At 49.7% G+C, this 19,907-nt stretch overlaps 7 protein-coding genes across 7 annotated transcripts; 3 read left to right on the top strand and 4 right to left on the bottom strand.

Annotated features, from left to right (window-relative positions):
• Positions 1–45: 45 nt before the first annotated feature.
• Positions 46–1,549, top strand: VFPPC_08067 (protein-tyrosine phosphatase 2; the record flags this gene model as incomplete). Its single annotated transcript, XM_018286833.1, has 2 exons — positions 46–394; positions 465–1,549. The coding sequence occupies 2 exons, from the start codon at positions 46–48 to the stop codon at positions 1,547–1,549; spliced, it is 1,434 nt and encodes a 477-aa protein (XP_018143610.1).
• Positions 1,550–2,173: 624 nt separating this feature from the next.
• On the bottom strand, positions 2,174–4,705 carry VFPPC_08066 (carbohydrate-binding module family 19 protein; the record flags this gene model as incomplete). Its single annotated transcript, XM_018286832.1, has 3 exons — positions 2,174–4,436; positions 4,504–4,554; positions 4,614–4,705. The coding sequence occupies 3 exons, from the start codon at positions 4,703–4,705 to the stop codon at positions 2,174–2,176; spliced, it is 2,406 nt and encodes an 801-aa protein (XP_018143609.1).
• Positions 4,706–6,660: 1,955 nt separating this feature from the next.
• On the bottom strand, positions 6,661–10,946 carry VFPPC_08065 (prefoldin subunit 3; the record flags this gene model as incomplete). The annotated part of the gene is made up of 8 exons (XM_018286831.1): positions 6,661–9,495; positions 9,564–9,615; positions 10,002–10,114; positions 10,174–10,299; positions 10,354–10,452; positions 10,509–10,620; positions 10,719–10,847; positions 10,915–10,946. The coding sequence occupies 8 exons, from the start codon at positions 10,944–10,946 to the stop codon at positions 6,661–6,663; spliced, it is 3,498 nt and encodes a 1,165-aa protein (XP_018143608.1).
• Positions 10,947–11,856: 910 nt separating this feature from the next.
• Positions 11,857–12,780, top strand: VFPPC_08063 (NAD(P)-binding Rossmann-fold containing protein; the record flags this gene model as incomplete). The annotated part of the gene is made up of 2 exons (XM_018286830.1): positions 11,857–12,363; positions 12,460–12,780. The coding sequence occupies 2 exons, from the start codon at positions 11,857–11,859 to the stop codon at positions 12,778–12,780; spliced, it is 828 nt and encodes a 275-aa protein (XP_018143607.1).
• A 1,023-nt stretch (positions 12,781–13,803) lies between these two features.
• VFPPC_08062 (hypothetical protein) lies at positions 13,804–15,442 on the bottom strand (the record flags this gene model as incomplete). The annotated part of the gene is made up of 3 exons (XM_018286829.1): positions 13,804–14,101; positions 14,186–14,665; positions 15,330–15,442. The coding sequence occupies 3 exons, from the start codon at positions 15,440–15,442 to the stop codon at positions 13,804–13,806; spliced, it is 891 nt and encodes a 296-aa protein (XP_018143606.1).
• Positions 15,443–15,750: 308 nt separating this feature from the next.
• On the top strand, positions 15,751–16,603 carry VFPPC_08061 (aminoglycoside phosphotransferase; the record flags this gene model as incomplete). Its single annotated transcript, XM_018286828.1, has 2 exons — positions 15,751–16,125; positions 16,190–16,603. The coding sequence occupies 2 exons, from the start codon at positions 15,751–15,753 to the stop codon at positions 16,601–16,603; spliced, it is 789 nt and encodes a 262-aa protein (XP_018143605.1).
• An 834-nt stretch (positions 16,604–17,437) lies between these two features.
• VFPPC_08060 (VanZ like family protein) lies at positions 17,438–18,113 on the bottom strand (the record flags this gene model as incomplete). The annotated part of the gene is made up of 2 exons (XM_018286827.1): positions 17,438–18,027; positions 18,089–18,113. The coding sequence occupies 2 exons, from the start codon at positions 18,111–18,113 to the stop codon at positions 17,438–17,440; spliced, it is 615 nt and encodes a 204-aa protein (XP_018143604.1).
• Between the last annotated feature and the right edge of the window lie 1,794 nt (positions 18,114–19,907).

Here is a 19,907-nt window from a genome sequence, read left to right as displayed (position 1 = left end):
GAAACTCCCCTTACCCTTGCCCTGGCACCTAAAAAGGATCAGAACATGGATAAATTGCCCCGACTAGGACGCAAACCGAAACCCCCCGCCATCGAGACGTCTGTCGATCGCACAAGCAGCGACACCGGCGACAGCACCTTCAGCACCGAAATCACAGCGCAGCCGCCGCCACAAAAGAACTCCATGAGGAAATCGCCTTTGCGAAACCTCAAGCTACGTGTCACTGCGAAGCGCGCAAGAACACACTCTCCCGCTGCGCTGCCATCCAGCTCGCCCGTCGTCGCCGTCTTCAAGCAGGATGGCATAACACCACGGACAGCCATGGAGGAGAGCCCTTCTGCCCTTGGGTCTTCGCGACCGGTTATGCCGGCTTTTCTGGCCGCCCCTATGCAAAGTTCGTCAACAGGAATTTCCGCCCTTTGTCTTTCTTTTGTTTTCTTTTTTTGCTAATTGTTCATGCACAGATGTCGACGCCAAGTTTCTGGAACTGACGTGGGCCGAGCGCAACCGAGTTGCCCAAGGCACGCGACCTGACGCTACCTCCGATTCTCAATGGAGCTCGTTTAAGCAGACCGACGGCGCTTCGAGGGGAGTAATGGATCGATATGTAAACATCAAGCCGTGGAATCACAACCGTGTAAAGCTCAAGGTTGCTGAAGATGAATTCGACTATGTGAATGCGTCGACCATAAGCCTCGATCCCTTAGGCGACAAGTCTCTACCACCCCTGCGATATATTGCCATGCAGGGCCCAACGGAGCCATCGATTGATTGCGTTTGGAGAATGGTTGCCGAGCAAACGTCATCCCCAGCAGTCATTGTCCAGCTTACAAGCATGGAAGAAGGCGGCATGACCAAATGCAACCAGTACTTCCCTGCTAATGCGGAGGAGCCAACTTGGGACCTGAACGAGGATAATGTTTGGAATGACAACTGGAAAGCGCGGCTTACGTACGACTCATTTGAAGACCTCGCGGATGGCGCCATCGAGAAGCGAAAACTCCTACTCCACGTCCAAGGAGAAGCTGAACCACGGGTTGTGTGGCACTTATTGTACACCCGCTGGCCAGATTACGGTGTTCCCTTAGTTCAAGACATGGACAGCTTCTTTGAGTTGATGCCCATCTCACGCGAACTTAGCAAGCCGTCCAATCCGCGAATCATTCACTGCAGCGCTGGTGTTGGGCGCACGGGGACTTTCATTTCTCTGGAACACCTTATGCGGGAGCTAGACGAAGGCACGTTGGAGGCCAACAGTGCAAAAGCCAAGAACATACCCGACCCTATCTACCATACGGTCGATACGCTCAGGCAACAGCGCCGCTGCATGGTTCAATCCGACTCTCAATATCGCTTCCTGCACGACGTGATGAGGAAGCTGTGGCAGGATAAGTACGGCATTGCATTGGACGGACACGACGCCGATGGTACAGGGAACAGCGAGCCAGCGCCCAAGAGGCTAGAAGTCGCGGATCCCTTGTCCGAAACTGACGATTCCAACTCTGTGGGGGAAACGGGGCCGGGTGGTGCAGCGACGAAGCAACTTTGAAAGAAATGCATGGCATTTAAGGCGTTTGGGTTATGGACATATGGATGCATTGCGCAGGGTCCGCAGGCAAGGGACTACATGAGGCGTTTGCGCCTTGGGCAGTTTGCTGAGCATACTATACGTTTTTGTCTTTTGGTTTTTGTGGAGGCTACAGCATTTGGAATGCATTTTAGACGTGGCACTGGTCAGAAGTATTGATATGTGGTGGCTTCATGATTTGGTGGTGGTGATTTTGTCGTGTACACTTTGCGGGATATAGATGGAAATGGTACCTGGGTAGTAGGCATAGAGTATGAGCAATGAAGTTGTAACGCAGTATCTGCCTTGTATGAATCTGCGTGTTATCACATTCACACATGACGAGTTGAATATGTCATCTTGTACACTTGCCTTTTCTTGTGAAACAGCACAACGGATTCCCGACAATCCTGAGTAGATGTAATTATCAACAAGTACCGTACGTAACGAATCACCAAGGAAGTACAAACGAGTTGAACAATATAATTCATCAAATCTATTAACCCCAGGTACTGCATAACCAGCACTCATATATATTCCCCATTACCAAACTATAACAAAAAGAATTTTAACTTTCAACTTCAAATAAACCAACTTTTCCTACCGTCACCTCACCGTCACAGTAACCGTCTCCTGTACCTTATCCGTAACCGTGACCGTAAAATACACCGAGACAGTAGGCGTCCCGTTATTCACCACCGTTGTCCGCGGTGTTCCTGCGTCTGCGCCAGCCGCGTTATCGGAGGGCGCGGGAGCGAGAGTCGTAGTTGTGTCTTGGATAGGACGGAGGATCAGGTTTGAAGGGTCTGGCGGCGGGAGGGTTGACTCCTGGGCGAAGGTTTGGGTGATGATGATCTGGGTTGGTTTGGTGGGCGACGGTGCGGGCGGGAGGGGAGTTGTTTCCACGGGAGGAGGAGGAGGAACTGTTGTAGGTTCAGGCTCGGGTTGAGGTGTTGGCGAGCTGGGTGAATCTACTGGTGCAAGACGCGTTGTCTCTTGCGAAGGAGCTTGACTAGTAGGCTCAGGGTTGGACGGAGTTGTCGTGACTACAGGAGGAACGGACGTCTCCTGGGCAGGCGGAACATTCGTGCTGACCCCCGAAGAAACCATTCCCCCATCTGTCAGAGTCACAAAATGCGTCTTTGTAATAACCTTCCTCGTCTCCGTTGTAAACGTCGTAGGCACCCTCGTCTGAGTTGGACTCTCAACAGCCCCCAATATCCCCTCTGCCTCGGCGGAATCATAACAGCCAACTTTTGCGCCGCGGGTATTCGTCATGGGAAGAGCATAGCACCTCTGCTTCGCCGGACACGCAGTCAGGACAAAGGCCCCGTTGGAGCAGGAGGCTATTTTGCCGGATATACAGGCCGTTTGGGTGCCTGTGCATGCGGACTCGGGAGTGAGTGTGCTGAAGAGTTGGTTGAGGGACTTGGCTTGTGCGAGGTTGGAAGCGTAGACGGAGGAGTCGACGGTTGTGGTGGCCGTGGGGAAGGTTGGGATTGCGGTTGGGACGTTGGCGTCTGGTTGGCCTGTTGGTGTGATTGTGATGGTTGTGGTGGGTGCGTTCGTTGGTGTTGTTGTTTCTGGGGTTTGATTTTGGTCGCTGGATGGGGATGATGGTTGCTGTGAGGGGGATGATGTGGCTTCGGGGAGCGTGACGGTTGGGAAGCCGGTTGGGTTGGAGGTATCTGTGGGAGTTGTGGTTGTGACGGCGGGAGCATCTCGAGTTGTTGGGTTGTCACTTGGTGATATGGTTGACTCGTCAGTAGTGGCAGTGTCTGAACCTGTGGGAGAACTGTCGGTGGTCGTAGTCAACCCGTTTTGATCCGTGGTGATAGTAGGGCCGTTCAAGTCGGTAGTTGTGGTTTGCTCGCCCAGATCGGTCGTTGTGGGGGAAGTATTTTGATCTGAAGTTGGTACCAAGGTAGTGGAGTTTCCCAGAAATAGTCGTGTAGTCACTGTCGGCTTATTCTTGGGATCTGTGATGAACTGCGGCCGAGAGGTGGTGGTTGAGCCAGTAGGTGAGCTATCGGTGGTTGTTGGCAAACCTGTAGTTGTGACAGATCCGCTCAGATCGCCAGATACATTAGGACCGCCTAGACCGGTGGTGGTAGAACCATCCTGATCCGTTGTCGTAGTTTGACCAGCCAGACCAGTAGTAGTGTTTCCTGGAAATAGTCGCGTAGTTACCGTCGGCTTATTCTTGGGATCTGTGATGAACTGTGGCTCAGTAAAGGTAGTCGAACCAGTAGGCGCACCATTAACAGCAGTGGTAGTACTTCCGTCGGTGGTAGGTGGTGTAGTAGTCCTGTTTTGCGGGACAATAGCTGTCGTTATGGTTGTACCCTTGGTAGTAGTATCTGTGACCACGTACGGAGGACGAGTCGTTGTCTTTGTAGTTGTAGCCACGGTAGGCTGAGAAGTTACGTCAGAAGTCACGATTGAAGTTGGCCTTGGAACAGTACCGGCTGATGTTTCCGTGGACAAATCAGGTCCAGCAGTGGTAACAGTGACAGAGCCCACGGTTGTATCAGTCGTTGTCGTTGGTCCTTCATCTCCAATAGTCGTCGTCGTGGTCGGCAAAGCAGGTGTAGTTGTCACAGTACCCAACCCCGTCGACACAGCGGTCGTATCACCAGCAGATCCCGTTGGAGAGGTCTGTGTCGTTTCCCCTGGCCCCAACGTCGTAGTATCAGTAATAGGCACAACCGTCAATGGAATCGATGTCTCAGTTGTAGTTGTAGTCGCCTGAGTCTCGCCCGTCTTCTCATCCGTCAACGTAACCGGAAAAGGGATACTTTCCGAGAGTGTCGTCAAGATCGGCCGTGGAGTAGTCGCACCCAGACCGTTTTGATTCTGAGTAGACAATCTACCACACAAGTCAGTCGGTCAGTCTTCCAACATGTCATGGAGTAAACAAAAATTGCTCAACTTACCCCGACGACTGAGGCACAACGCTCGGCGCAGTAGTATTATTTCGAGGAACTCTAAAAACTCAAGTCAGCACCATAACCAAATAGTCAAATATCTTGACAACCAAACTTACAAATTAGCCGCCCGTCTAATAGGACCAGCCTGGGCAGATTGGAAAACCAAAAGAAAGTACGCCGCCGCAGCGACCTGCACCTTGACCAGCATTGCTTATGTCCCTTTGCCAAGATGATGTTTTTGTCAGAAGTAAGTTTGACGCAACTCGATGGAAAAAGTTGGGAGGAATTCTCAAAACGGGAAGCAATCGTCGGTTGGCTGGGAGCACAGCGCGGTTTCAAAGAGAAAAAGAGTGAATATCCGAACAGAACCAATGAAGGAGTAAAAAAAAAAAAAAAAAGAAGTCGTCAGAGGTGAGATATTCCTATTTGTAGATTCTTTGTTTAGGAAGAGATATGAGTCGACGATTTTGGTGAGTCAACCACGTGTTTGGAAACGGTTTCGCAAGTGTAAAGTGTAGTTGCACAAAGACGGACAACAAAAAAGGAATGAATATACGTTGATCAAAATTCTGGGGTCGAATCGAAACAATAGCTTGGCACAATATAATGAGACAATAGGCAACGAAAATGCAGAAAGGAAAAGATAAAATCACACAATAATCAGAAAAAAAGAGAGAGAGATTCGACAGAGAGAGAAGATGATCCGCCGGCTGTTAAAGATAGATCAGATCAAAGAAAAGCTGAACAAGTAGTGAAAGGAAATGGGCTGCTTCCCACGTGAGAGATGCTCAGAACTCGACCCAAACTACTGGCCCAGATGAAACCAACAAAGAAAGACTAGTGAGACGTGAAAGCAGGAGAAACAAAAAAGCGAGTGACTGAACGCCCACCCGTCCATTTTGTATTCTCACGTCGAGTGGGTTGCGAATGCCGGCATTCCATCGTCCACGGTCGGAGCATCAGGGCCAAACAACCAAGTTAAATGAGAGCGACCTGCTGGCCGCAGACAAAAATGATACCCTGTCTCGTAGACTCTGGCACTGGGCTGGAAGACGAGGATGTTTGGGCAATTCACGGCCAATGCATGGTGATGAATTTACGATACACAGCAGCAGGGTGTGAGTGAGGAGGAGGCTGTGGGAGGGTCGCAGGCACGATAACCCCGGAACAGAGGAGGAACATCCGCGCGGCTCAAGTTGAAGAAACAAAAAAAATCAAGGCAACAGTTTGTTCGGGATCGTATGCGTGTGGTTTGATGGCATCTGTGTGACAGGGATCAATGATCAATGATCAAGGATGGCGGCAGCCGCTGGTTTGGAAGTTGGAGGAGAGAAGCTCGTAGCCAATCATTGCTCAGACGGGAGCTTGACCTGGTGCGACAGGGACAAACAAGGGCATATTGTGGGCTGGCAGTGCGGGTCGCCAGAGTTGGCCATGGCCAGTCCTTTGTGTGAATCTAGATTCCTTTGTTGCGCCGTGTATGCTGCAAAATGAGTGCTTCATAGCTTACGAGATGGATTACGAGCTGACTTACGTTCTATTTACTTGGCAGGATTTTTATTTTATTTTTATTTTTCCTACTTTCTTCCTGGCAAAACAAATATGTCTGCTCTGCGGGTACAGCTTCTTGCCGCCGACTTCCTAGACGGGCCAGCTTTCCAGGCCCATGGAGCTTCTCATTGGCTGGCTGGCTGCAGCTGGCATCTGCTATCCACACATGCACCAAGCTCCGACACTTCACATTCAACATGAACAGGCCCTCAATTGACCATCTGAACTCACCCTCTGATCAGCAGCCCGACATGAACATCTCCCACTAATGCAAGACACAACATTCATATACACTTGTACATCTAGAACCTTCGTTCCGAGGCTCAATTCACCTTACAATGTCTTACAATACCGTAGACATGGGTATCACTAGATATTCCTAAAAAAAACCCCATCCCTCAATACTTCCCGTCCTACAACTCCTTCGTTCATCTTAATCTTACAAGTTCACGCAATAGCCGCCCGTCGTCGCGGCTACCCAAACGCCCCTCTTATTTCATAACCCACAATGCTGACTACGACCAAGAACTTGACATCTTCTGACCTGAAACACCATTGTTCTACTTTTGGCACATTCTCGACCAGTCTAGTGTGGTTCCAGCCACCCATTACTTAGGCCATCGTGTGGCGAGAGGCTTGGGCTTTGTTCGCGTCCCTTGCTAATTCCACAGCCCGACGCAATATCTTGATTGATTCGTCATCGTGTATGTCGGCATACGCTTCAACGGCCTCGTCGTCCGGCCAAGTCCAGCCCAATCGGGAGTCCGCCATCGTTTGCAATAGCATCGAGACTCTTTCATTTCCGAGCATCGGCTCTGCCACCAATCGAAACACGCACAGCGTCTCGAAGAAATCTGCATACGGCGGAGGCTCATCCATCTCGCTTAATGCCGATACCACGTCCATGTCGCCCCATTGATGGATTAGCCACTCTAGTAGCCGCCCCATTTCCTCAAATTCTCCCAGATAGCCAAGCGTGAGCATGTATTCGTGGGCATGGTCGCTTCGAACAACATCCCTCCGGGAATTCATGGCTTCAAGCGGCGCAATCTGGTAACCATCAAGATGCTCCTGGGCATGTCTCTCCTTTTGCGCCAGTGTCCAAAACATGTCCTTGATTCGCACTCTGGCTTCTTGTAGAAGTGGTACCTCGCCGCCGCCCGTTGTTGATGTGTCCCCACCTTCCGCTTCGTTCCGTAGTCGAGTGCCAAGGTGGTCATCATTGCTTGCATTCATGCGGCTTGACCGGCAGTAGAGTGCCTCTACCAATGGGTTCTTTGCAATATCTTTGTTCTTAGCATCAGCTCCAAATAGTTTGTTCAGCTGTCGGCGCGTAGCTTTCCGGATACCCTTGTTGAGCTGCGTAAACGTCGACAATTGTATTCCATCTATGTTTCCAATCGTTTCCGTCACCCTCAGCATTAGATTTAGCTGTTGGTGGAGCGAAATCCTCAACGCCTTGTGGTGTTGCGAGAGTTCTTTCAGAATTGTACCCCAAATAAACGGAACCCACCGAGACTGCTCCTGGCTCAGCCTTGACTCAGTGAGCCGTATAACACGCATCAGCTGATTACCTCTGCGCTGTCCTTCCACTCGCAAACAGACCTGGATATATGCCGCGAACAGCCCAATAGGAACAAGTCTCAATTGCCCAGCATCTGGTTCTTCAGCCAAGAGATTTCGCACGATTCGGGGCTTCTCAATGCTGTCCCGCAAATACTGGTGGGCCGTCTCCAAAGAAGCAGCATTGGCAACTAGGATACGAAGGCAAGATCCACCGGGTTGGACACCGTTGAGTCTCATATGTTGGTAGAGCTCAGATACGCTTGGCGGCCGCAGGCGTGCTCTTTCAAACTCGGCTAGATTAGCCTCGTGCTGTGTAGGAAAGTTCAGGGCCTTGTCGCCAGGTGAGATTCTGCTGTCTTGCTCAACTTCTCGCAGAACCAGCTTCTCAAACATCGCCGTATATTGCTCTTGCCCGGGCTTCAGCCCTCCGTCCGGTGGGTGTTGAAATCGGTCCCATGCTTCTTGCGCGTTTCGTGTGGCCCGAATTGATGCCTCCCACACTCCCATGTTTCGGCCCTTTGAAACCATGGCTCTTTGCTGAATAGTTGGGCTTCCGTCTAGCGTCATTCCCTGTAAAATGTCCACCGCATCGTCGACTTCTTCTTTGGCAAACCCAGCCTCTTGCATGAGCATTCCCGCACTGACCGTGCGACTCCAATTATCTTCCGGATCAGCGCGTTCATCCATTCCATGGCCCAGCTGCAGATAAGGAGGCCAACTAGATGCATGTCGCGTGGAGCTGTGTACTTCTGCGTAGTTCTTAGGAAGACCAGACAACACTTCCCGAATCGCCCGGAACCCATCTCTATCCACGAGAAGTGGTTTTGGAAGGTCTGCTGACATTGACAGGAGAATTCTCTGTGCTTCCCAGAAATAGGCATTGGGGGTTGACCGCTGAGCGACTTGGACGTGAGGCTGAGGCTGTAGTATTTGCAAGCATCCATTGAACAGACTGCACTGTGTTATATATCTTTTCCTTTCTCCTTCGGGTAAAGTCGACATATTCTGGATGTATTGTGCAGCCGAGTCTGCCAATTTCACAACGAATCTAGGCTCGAGGCGGTGACAGTGCCGGACCAATAGCCGCATCATCAGGTTAAAGTTTGCTCGATCAATATCCAGCCCGTTCTCAGAGGCCCTGCTGGCTGCAGCTCGGTTATGCTCTGCTAGTCTCTCCTTGGTCCTGCTACCGTCGTAATATGCATTAGATGACTCAATCACCTTCTGCAAAGTATCTGTATCGCTAAGACTGGAAGACGCTCGAACGAGGAAATGGAATATGAACAGCGGAATCGAAGCAGGATTCTCCAGATATCTCTGGCATCGTTCGTCGTCATTTTGGCCTCGCAGGACATACACGTACCGCTCGACAGCTTGTTGAGTATGACCCGCCAGCGATGGGTGTTGTAATAGGGTTTGGTTCTCTTCTGGAGTTGGCAAGAGTTCCAACAATCCGTTCTGATGTGTCGATTCTAATTCGTCACGTCTTATGACCTCCTGTAATAGAAGAATAGATAACCGGATGGTCCGAAATTTGGCGATCCTCTTTCTCCAAATGTGCCCATCTGGCCTCCCTCCTAGTACTTTCTCAATGAGCTCGCTAGAGGGCATGTTCTCGAGTAATTGCCCCGGTCTTCGAACTTTCGATGATCTAGTGTATTTCTTGTTCGGGCTGTCAGCCCAAGGGCGGCGTTTCACCCCATGTGACGTCGCATGATGGAAGCCGTTTCGGAGAGCGAAGTTGGAATTACGTTCGCGAAACTGCTGGCCATTGCCGGTCGCTTCAGAATCGAGACGCGACCTAGATGATTCTATGTCCTGTACTGCGACTGCACCAGCCGAGTACAAGCGTCGGCCCTGCGGCAGTGAATGGCGGCATAGCTTGATTGCCCAACCGACATTAGTATTGGAGCTTCAATTGTTGGAAAAATGGGGGGACTCTGGCATACCAAGGCATGTTGGAGTGCTCGTGGCGGCATGCGCCGCCCTCGCTCAAGCTCCCTGACAACATTTCTCAGCATGCCTCATAATTTCAAGACTTCTGCTGTTCGCATTGGTGACGCAGTCATGGTAGAAATTGTTGAGTTATAATTCAATGTGCTGGCGAAGTCGTAGTCTGGAAAAAGATTTGGATCTCATGCATTGATTGGGGTGCAAAGCAAAAAGCGGGTCCACCGCCTACCCTGAAGCCGGCCGTGAATGTCAAAACTTGAAGTGCAGTACTGACTTCAATCGTTCCACGAGTCGATTAGAGTGCTCTTGATTTGACTTTATTTCATTTGTTACCTTGGCGTGGCAAAAATACCAGGTAAATTCATCAGGTGTCCTTCCTTTATAGATTGTGGCCTACCGACTCAAATTGAGGACTTTTCTTGACTTTTGTTTACGATGTCGCCGCCTTTTCACTAGATTCTTCCTTACCTCCCTCCTCAGTCGACTTATCTTTCCGCTTCTGCACCACTTCCCAATTGTAAACTCTCGCTGTTGCGACTTCCATAGTCTGAAAGGGAGGTTAGCGTGACATGTGGCGCAAGACGGGACATAAACGAAGACACGTACAGTGATCTGCTCCCGCAAGAAATCCAGATCCTCCTCGCAGTGTGACAAACTAGTTTGTGCCGTGGCCAATTTTGAACTCAATAGCGTCTCGGCTTCATTTATGGGGTACGACAGCATCACGTTGGCCTGGCGTCATTGTCAACATAGATGGACATGTTTGTCCCGTGAAGTCATACGTACTCCTAGCCAAATGTAAACCTCATCGGTAGCAGGGACATTTGCTCTTGAATATAGTGTCTCGTTGAGCTCGAATGTCGTCTCTATAGGCTCGTCGTCGTCCTGCGTCACCCAAGTCAGAATCTCTCAAAAAAGACTTGCGAACCGGAGCACTGTACCTTTCGTAGCTTCAGGAACTTGACGGTGTCTAGTGTCTTTTGAATTTCGGGTATCTTGTCTTTCAGGCCGGCCATTCGGCGCTGGAGGTTCATCTCCATAAACTGATATTTTCTGCACGGACATCTTGTTACTGACAGTCGCTTTCTCCTCTTGACCAGGGCTGTCTTCTGGCTAGGTCCATTGTCCCATCAAATGACGAGCTGACTCACGAAATCATCTCCTGAAAGCTTCGCAATGTTGGTTCGACATCTTCTCGGGTAGCGACGTAGTCCTCGACCTTGTCCACGAAAGGGGCGTAGGGAATGCCACGAGGGTTGGTAGCGGTCTCATCCTTGCCGCTAGATTTGACGCTGTGTCAGTGCAAGTCACACCATATTTGGGTATTAATACGATCGATGAACTCACCTCGAGGCTGGCGCCTTGCCTGTGCTTGTCATCTTTGCTGGCTCTTTCCCCTCCAAGTTAAGGTAGGAATTGGAGCTTGGATATGCCCACTTGCGACAGGCGACGTCCTTTCGTCAGTGGGTTGTTGCCCACCTCGGTGAGCAGGTCAAGGTGGGGTAGCTTCTAGTTCTCACCGAGAGCCACCAGTTGACCTCAATTCTGCCTTCACGTTTGGAGTATTTTGTTTGCCCTCAACTCTCGTACCAAAACAAAATGGGAACAAATCTCTACCAAATAGACTCCATGCCCGCCGCCATCGTGTAGGGCGAGCTTCTCTGCAGCAATCGTACGCAGAACTTGTGAACAGATCTTGGATTTACTAAGAAAGAAATACACAGGTCAACAGACTTTTTCCGTCACCAGTACTAACCCAACTACAAATCAGCCTCTCACTTGTTCATCACCGGGAGATTGGACAGAATCTTGACTTTCCGACAGCCTTGGCCGTATGTATTACCGGTATTGAAATGTCCTACCGTCTCTTACGATATTTGCCACCACATGTTGTCCGCAAGTATGCCCAGCCATCTACAATGCTTGCTGACAGGCTGACAGTCAATCAACATGGGTCAAGAATGACACGAGAGTAGAGGCCCTAGTACGACTACATAATAATAGCGCTTAGTGGTTGCCCCCGGCTGCATGTGTCGTGGATTAATTTATATTGCGTAACTGTGGTATGTCTCCTCGCGTAGTAATCGTTTCCAGCGCATAGTCCACAATACGAAGCTGCCAGGGAGGCAGTGTTGGGATTCAATAAAACAGGCTGGCTGTCATATTTTGAAACTCATTCTTCATTATCCTTCTTCGTTGATCCTCACCTTCAATTGTTGTATATGAGCTTGTCACACCAGCTTCACTAGTGCTTCACCTTGGCAGCTAAATCAACGGCATCTTGACCACATGGAGGACATGACTCGTAACGTCGCCGTCATTACAGGAGCCAGCTCTGGTATTGGGCTTGCTTTGACGAAACACCTGCTCGCCAAACGGTGGAGAGTGGTTCAAGCCGATATAATCCAGAGCGACTTGCAGATTGAACATGGTGCTGGAGATCTCCTATTCGTGAAAACCGACGTTAGCTCCTGGGATGACCAGGCAAACTTGTTCAAAACTGCACACGAGTGGGCTGGTCAAGATAAGCTGTCATTTTTAGCTGCAAATGCAGGTGTTGCTGATACGCCTGGGTCTCTAGACATGCTCGTGGGTAAAGTTTCACCAGGCGAGAGCTTGCAAAAGCCTGACACGACACCTCTTTTCGTCAATCTTGTTGGAGTAATGCAATCAGTTCAATTGTTCGTCCACTATGCCCAGCTAAGGGGGAACGAGGCACGAATTGTGGTAACAAGCTCGGGGGCTGGTCTGTATCCAATGCCATCGCACCCAGTTTATTGTGCTTCAAAACACGGAGTAAGTCTTAAGAGACCACCGGAAAGAGTTCCGCCTGTCGCTGCAGTCGGTTGCCCAATAAAGAGTTGTGATCAGCCTAACGGGATATTTGACTAGGTCATCGGCTACACTAGAAGCATTGCACCAAATCTGCCTCCTGGAATTACACTCAACTGCATCTGTCCTGGATTTGTTATCAGCAACATCACCGCACCTCTCGTTGGTGTCATTCCCAAGAAATACGTAACGCCTATGGATGCAATGATGGCCGCGTATGATGAGTTTCTTTCCAACGAGCAGAACCATACAGGCAGGGTGATGGAGGTTTCTGTATTGCACAGACACTGGCGAGAGCCGGTGCCATTTCTAGATGAGGAGCAGAGATGGCTTTCCGAAGATAGTGGAGAGTTTTTTCTCAAGGCTTTTGGATTGGCATGAGTCAAAAGAGTATGGCGTTGATATTTAGATTGCTACTCGACGGCTCTGGATACTTCCAGGGTTACATACTTGGGTACATATCTCTGATGGACCTTGTATATCTCTAGCTAATAAGTCTGGAGTGAAGACGCTGATAACCTAAATAAGATATTACAATAAACTCACACGCGGCGAAGAAAGGTGGCATGAGGCTGGAGACTCTGAGGGGGTTTATGCTTCTAGGCGTAGTTACATGACCGTGATCAGCATTAGCTGTATTATCTTTGCATCAATGCGTGGTGTCAACTGGTCTTGCTCTACTAGGCACTGAAACACATCCAAGAAAGCCGGCGAACCAGCTCGACAAAAATACAGAGTTGCTTCTTCGATGATCGAGGGCGACATGGAGTTTGTAGAACTTGGGTTTCACAGACGGGCGCTGGGTATATCTATACTTGGATGAAAATGTTCTGATAGTAGAGTCCGGCCTGCTTTCATTATACAAGCTCACCTTGCGTTATGACGGCAACTGTAATAAACTACAAGTTTGCTTTCCCCTAAATAGCCACTACGCGTTCCCTTTTTGGAGGCACACTTCTTCATACCTAGAAGCTTTAGAACTTTAGATAAGGGCTGATGGGATCTAGATTTGACTGGTGGAGATGGGAGCATGGGGTAAATGATGAGAGCAAAGGCACCTTCAATCGCGAACTTCGTGTGGGCACTTAAGGAGTTGGGCCCAACGGAGGAAACAATCGTGATGTCACTTTTAGTGCCATTATGGCGGGCATTTTAGATGAAGGGGAAATAGGGAGATAAAACGAAATTAGCCGGAGGTACACAAATACAGACAAATCGAGACGAATACACCAGAGACAGCCGAATACAGAGAGATAGCAGATTATAACCAAAGGTACCTGAATACAGAGAGATAAAGGGAAGTATAGGTAGAACCTTAAATTCCCGCCAAAGAGACTACACAGACCTCGATAAGGTCGTTGAATATGACAAGGCGATTAGGAAACAGCCCATCTAAGGAATGCCCTAGACACTCTCTCCACATACCTTGTCCACTCGAGGATTATTGACCTCTTCAACTATCCGTCCGAGGGCAGCAGCTCTATCGGAGTCTTTATACGGCATTTCTGGCAACTTCGCGCGTGGAAAGTATCGGAAACGCCCTGCGTCAATGAGGCGCACCTTTACCTCGCCACTATGCGTGAAGTGCAATCCCAGTGCATCATAGATATTGGATAATGGTAATTTTGGACCAGCGAGAATGACTGAAATGTCATCAGACTCAATGAAGTGCTGGCGGCGGAAGAGGAAAATGGCCTGGGACCTACGGGATAGACTAGTTACTAATACGCTCTGTAATAAGACCACTAGCTTTGGAGCAAGACGGGATGCAGGGGAGGGGGCTTACACGAAATCACGGCACCCAAAGTACGAATCACCTTGAGTGATGAAATCGAAAACATGCATTCCAGCTTGAATAAGCGTGCCGGTGATATGATCAACGGTCCAGCCTTGCCTTATGCTCAACTCGCATGTCCAATTAGACCGACCGGAAGCGGTTGACGCCAAAGCTGGGTTGGCCTTAAGATAGCCGGATTTGCATTGTACAAATTTACCGTCAATAAACTCCGGTTTGCTTCCGTAGTCGTATTCAACAGTCATTTCCAACCGAAGGCCGTAAAACTCGCCGTCAGGCTTCTGGAATATTAACTTAAAGACAGCATGGTTGGAAGCATTTTCCTTGACGTAGTCCGTATCATTGTCTTGCGTTTGCCTCAGAATCTCTACGTATAGTCGAGAGCATATAGTGTTTCGAGTGGTCTCTGGAAGAGCGCGAGGATTTGCAGTCAAATTATAGCCTTCATCGGAGTAGGCTAGCGGCTCCATACTGAGAAAGTTCAATGAGGATTGGCACAAAAAAGGATGTTGATAAAAAAGCAGATGAGTTGGTTTGCGTATCAAGGAAAGAGGGAGACACCTCGAGGATGTATCGTTCTACTTATCCCCGCGAAGTTCATTGTTTTTGCATGAACGTGCGAGAATATCTCTTGCTTTTGATACCAAGTTCCTTGTTTGCGTAAGAGTGTACGAAAATATCTCTTGTTTTCTAAGTTTATGGCGAAAGCTGCCGTGCCCCCTTGAGGTAGTACATGCAAGTGTACAAGGCTTTCAAATCGTCGCCTCAAATAGCCATGTTCATCTAATTAAAGGCTGTTGGACAGAACCCGACGCGAAAGGAGACATGAACAGTTTCAGTAAGTGGTAGTACTGTGGCCAATGGGTGTATAACTCTCCTTGTTCTGTTATCATGGCCAGCTTTTCAATCGTCACACAAAAGTTGGTTGAAGCTTAGGTATGGCCAGCTATCCAGCCTTATATGTCTGATCAACTGCGTTGGGACCACCGCATCCTAATTCTAGTTGACCAACACGAAACAAATTATTTTGCCTTTCATGCCAGATTATTTCTAATTATATCTGACCCAAAGAACCAACATTGAAGCAAGACGCCGTTGTCGCCAGTCAAGTACCTAGGTAATCATAGCTTATCACGTGCTATCCTCCTCGTCCAACTCGTCTTCCTCGTCCAACTCGTCTTCCTCGTCCAACTCGTCTTCCTCGTCCAACTCGTCTTCCTCGTCCAACTCGTCTTCCTCGTCCAACATCGTCCTCGACGCCATCCAGTGATCAACTCTCTCCTTCCCCCTGCAACTTCATCATCACCAGCTCAACAACAACTATCACATCCACCATGTCAGAAATAGTGTACATGAACAGGGAATGGTTCGGCTCACCCGTCCCTCCACACATCACAACACCGCTTCCTACGCCAGCGGAACTTGTCCGCTTTTGTACCAAGAGGCACGAGCTTGGCTATTCTTTGAGCCTAAATTGGCCTCCACATGCAAAATCTCCATCATATTTTATCAAATATGCGCACTCTTTGGTTTGGAATGGGCTGGCTGCAACGAAAATGGCCCATGATGGGCTTCGCCAGATGAACTCGCCGGTTAAAGCGCCAGCTATGTACTACGGCTGTCGAGTAGCAATCCCTCATAAAAGTGATCCTCTAAATAGGTGCGCATATCGAACATATTTTGTCATGGAATACGTTCGAGGGAAAACGGCAGCGCAGCTTTTGGAGGGTGCGGCCAACGACGAGGAAACAAAAGATCGGATCTATAAACAGATAGCGTTTGCCTTGTCTGAGTTGCACCGCATCCCAGTACCAGATCGTTCTCGACCCGCGGCGGCAAACGGCGAGGGAATCCGCCACGGGCTCTTTAGCGAAAACCAGTGTGGCCGTCACTACCGTAATGTAACTGAATTGGAGACCCATTTCAATAAAGTGGGTTATCTCATGAGATTTTACTTTTGACCCATTGCATAATACTAATTCTTTGGTGCGGTAGTTTCTTTCCATGACCAAGGCCAAACACCGCGTTCAAAATCTGGCTCAGGAACCAATGGTATTTTGTTACTCTGACATCTGGCTAGGCAACTTCATAATAGGTGATGATGATTCCATCACCGTGGTGGACTTTGATGATGCCAGCATCCTACCATCATGCTTCTCCAAATTTGTGCTAGTCGGCACTCGATACAAGATCCATCGAGATATTAGAGGGATGGTTACAGTACCGGAAACAGAGGGCATAGATAACACATCGGCTTTATTTGACGTCGCGAGGCCAATGGTCATGGGTTCTGGCTCCTTTGGAAAGGCTGGCCAGAAGCTTCTCAAAAGTTATCCACGAGATGAACCAGACCAAGTACACAAGGCCGTGACGGATAAGCAGGGTCAGCCTGTGCTTATGACCATTTAACCACGCATGGGTAGTAACCCGTAAAAGTCCACCGCCCCTGCCACAGTCTCACTTGCCTTTTAGGCCGACAAACCATCTCAATCTCTCCGACGACCGACCCAATAAGGCCCCAGTGAACAGAAGTGTCAGGCAGATGTAACAGGAAGAATCCGGGAGCATTCTTTAGATGTATTCACTTCTATACCATGGTTTCACATTCAGCGACATTACCGCCTGTGATCTCATCAGGGTCAATCGGAATTTCCGTTTATTAGTTACGGTGAGGGATCTCAAGTATTTGGACATTTGGACAGTCGATGATGGAGGTGCGGCCCCCGTCCCAGCGGAGGCTTTACGAGAAAAGGTAGTCCACGCTAGACCGTTTAATATAGTCCTCCGTCAATCGATAGGTTGTAAACAAGTAATAGCTGTGTTATACCAGTACTTAGCTGAATCCGCGTCTGAGCTTATATAATCCGGTAGAGCTGCTCAAGCTTTCACGAATGACAACAACAGAAAGTATAATAAGCTCGGACATGAACGCGATGGTATGCAAATTCCACTGGTGGGTATGCTAGTATGTAGCTTCTCGAGAGGTCAAATTATCTTGTCAAGAGAGGCTGTTTGTGAGGCATGTATCAGTGGATGTCAAACGGGTCATGCATCGCAAGAAGAATTCGCCTGCACATCAAAACAGTTAAAGCTTGGTATATCATATTAATATCATACACATACTCATAAAATCGCTGACTATAACCTATCGCTGTATTTAACGCCAGTTCCCAAGGTGAATCTCTTTAGTCATGCTCGTAGCAAGCGCAAAGCCTCACAGCCTCACGCTCTAGGCAAGGGGGCCTAATCCGTTCGTTTCTTTGCGTCGCCAATGTCCGCTGTATCAGGTTCTGTACTTGTGGCAGCGGGAGCGGCCGTAGCCTGTGGTCCGTCTTCCTCATCCCAGTCATCCGGAGCATTTTCATCCCAGTTGTCCACCTCTTCCTCCAACGTGCGTTCTCTCGAAGGCCCAGCTTCAATAACACCACTCTCCTGGCCTTGACCCAACTCCACGTCTTCCTCGTCTTCACCCGGGACGGGATTGTACGATTTTCGTTGTCGCTTACGTTCCAGCATGCGCTTGTGGTACCACGAGCACAAACCCAGGCCAAGCAAGCTGCCGACGACATTCGCCACGATATCGTACAAGTCAAAGTCGCGGTCGTTGGGGAGGAAGCTCTGCAAGAATTCGGAACCCACGCCAAGGCACAATGTGCAAACAACCAGTGTCATGTTCAGCGTTCGGCGGCGATTGGTGTCGACGATCCAGTAGAATACAATTGTGAGCAGGAAGAAGGTTCCGGCGTGTAAAGCTTTGTCGTTGACGTATTGTCCGATTTGAAGCTTGCTAAGGCCGGCATATCCTGCTATCATGAGCAACAGCAGGAAGACACCTGAAAGGAATCACATTGGTCAATTGGTTGTCCATGATTATGGGAGTGGGTGTGGTATTACCTGCAAAGGGCAGACGTATGCGCATATTGCCAGTAATGGCTCCAGAAGAAGCTGGTGGGTGTACAGAAAGTCGTCTAGTAGAGGATGTAGCAGTGTGCGCGATCAAATTGGCCGAAAGTCGTTGACCGAGAGTTGGTAGTGCTGGTTGAAGCCAAGGCTACCTTAGCTTGTGCAAGCTATTCGTGAGAGGTCAAGGGTATTGCACTTGCATACGTTTCGCCAAGCGGAATGCCGGGATTAGGCTGGCGCAGGATGCAATTCAGATATTATTCCCCGAACAAGTGAAGGCGGTTCAAAAATTTGTAGAGATTGCAAGTTGGCAGTGTGAGGCTGGGAATGTTGAAGCCTGGCTAAATGGTCGTTGGGTCTGGCGTGGGTGACGAACGATTGGAGTACAAGCCAGACTGGACATGGATGGCAGGGACTGGCCCCTGCAACCAGAATACGTACCTAGTATGTAAGTCTGGTCCCACCAGACTGTCCAGATGTCAAGGTGCTCGATCCAACCAGGCTCAACTGCATCATGTGTGGGCTGGCTGAGTGAGTGCTGACAGTTTGCTGGCAGACTCGAGCATGGCCCCGCATGACTTCATAGCCTGCTAGATCACCACACTTTGCATGTCAACTTCCACCCAACCCAGACACTGAGTGGTCCAGGTCTCTTCAAGCCGATTAGATTGTCCTCTATGAGGCAACGTACGCTACTTGCGCAAAACGTGTGCTAGGTGAGCCACCTACAGTGGTCGTCATTAGGAGGCAAAAGCTGTTGAACAAATCAACACGCCTCCGGTTGCATTGGGTGACGACGTGCCATTCTACTTATGTCCTCTCTTCATATAACTGCTTGTCAACTAGAGGCAGCTGTTCCTTCTGAACCACAAGGAAGGCCAGGCATGGGACCATCTGCAGGGAGCACATCTTACCCGAGTTACTAATCAATCCTTGACATTGCTCAGTCACATCACGTGACAAGTCAAGTGCAGTGACTGCCTTCAACAATCCTGGGCGACAGAGAGTCGCTGAGGCGGTCCGGCGTTCGCGCGGCCCGTGGGGGAGCACCGCCAGGGGGCACCTGAGGCTGGTTGGTAGTTGACATGTACCCAGCCAGCTCGCACGTCCAATATGCACAAGCCAGCAGGTAACTGGCGCATGGACAAGTTGAAGCAGTATAAAAATTGACCATGTTCTGAAGCGCGTCACTGTTGGAAATTATTTGAATTTTCACGTATGCACACAATTTTCATTGCTTCTGTGGTCAGAACGATAGGCATTTGTACTCACGGCGAGGGCGAGAAGTACCTACTTGAGTGCTTGGATGACTGGAACCTTGACCAGACCAGACCGGACTCTCTCAGTACCCCCAGTCCACCAGGCCTACGCCTGCGCCTGAGCCTGGGAGAAAGTCCCGCTTCGGGAAAGAGGTGCGGTACCACGCTCTCCCCGAATCCTCAACCTCACCTCTTGATCCGCCGACAAATCGCACCTGTCGCGATCCATCAAAGCACCACCATCGCCATCTCGATTGTCGCAAAACGACGTCCTCCATCTATATCAATGTCGCTCTTTCGACCCATGACGTTGTAACCGCTCCAATCTCCCCCAGTTCGGCCCTACGCGAGCGCATCTCACCGCGCATGGCGACACCGCGCCGACTTGTCGCTTTCATCGCCACGGGCCCAACATGTCCATTTCCAACGGCCAGCCAGCCTGGCCACTTCCGGCCCTACAGCATACAAACAGTAGCAGGTCTTTGAATCATCTTGATGATGGAACGGCGCGTACCCAGACCCCCGTCGACAGCACTGTAGGGTTGGTGCCT

Source organism: Pochonia chlamydosporia, chromosome 4 (genome assembly GCF_001653235.2).
Source record: "Pochonia chlamydosporia 170 chromosome 4, whole genome shotgun sequence".
Taxonomy (NCBI): Eukaryota; Fungi; Ascomycota; class Sordariomycetes; order Hypocreales; family Clavicipitaceae; genus Pochonia; species Pochonia chlamydosporia.
This window is presented reverse-complemented; position numbering and strand designations above follow the sequence as displayed.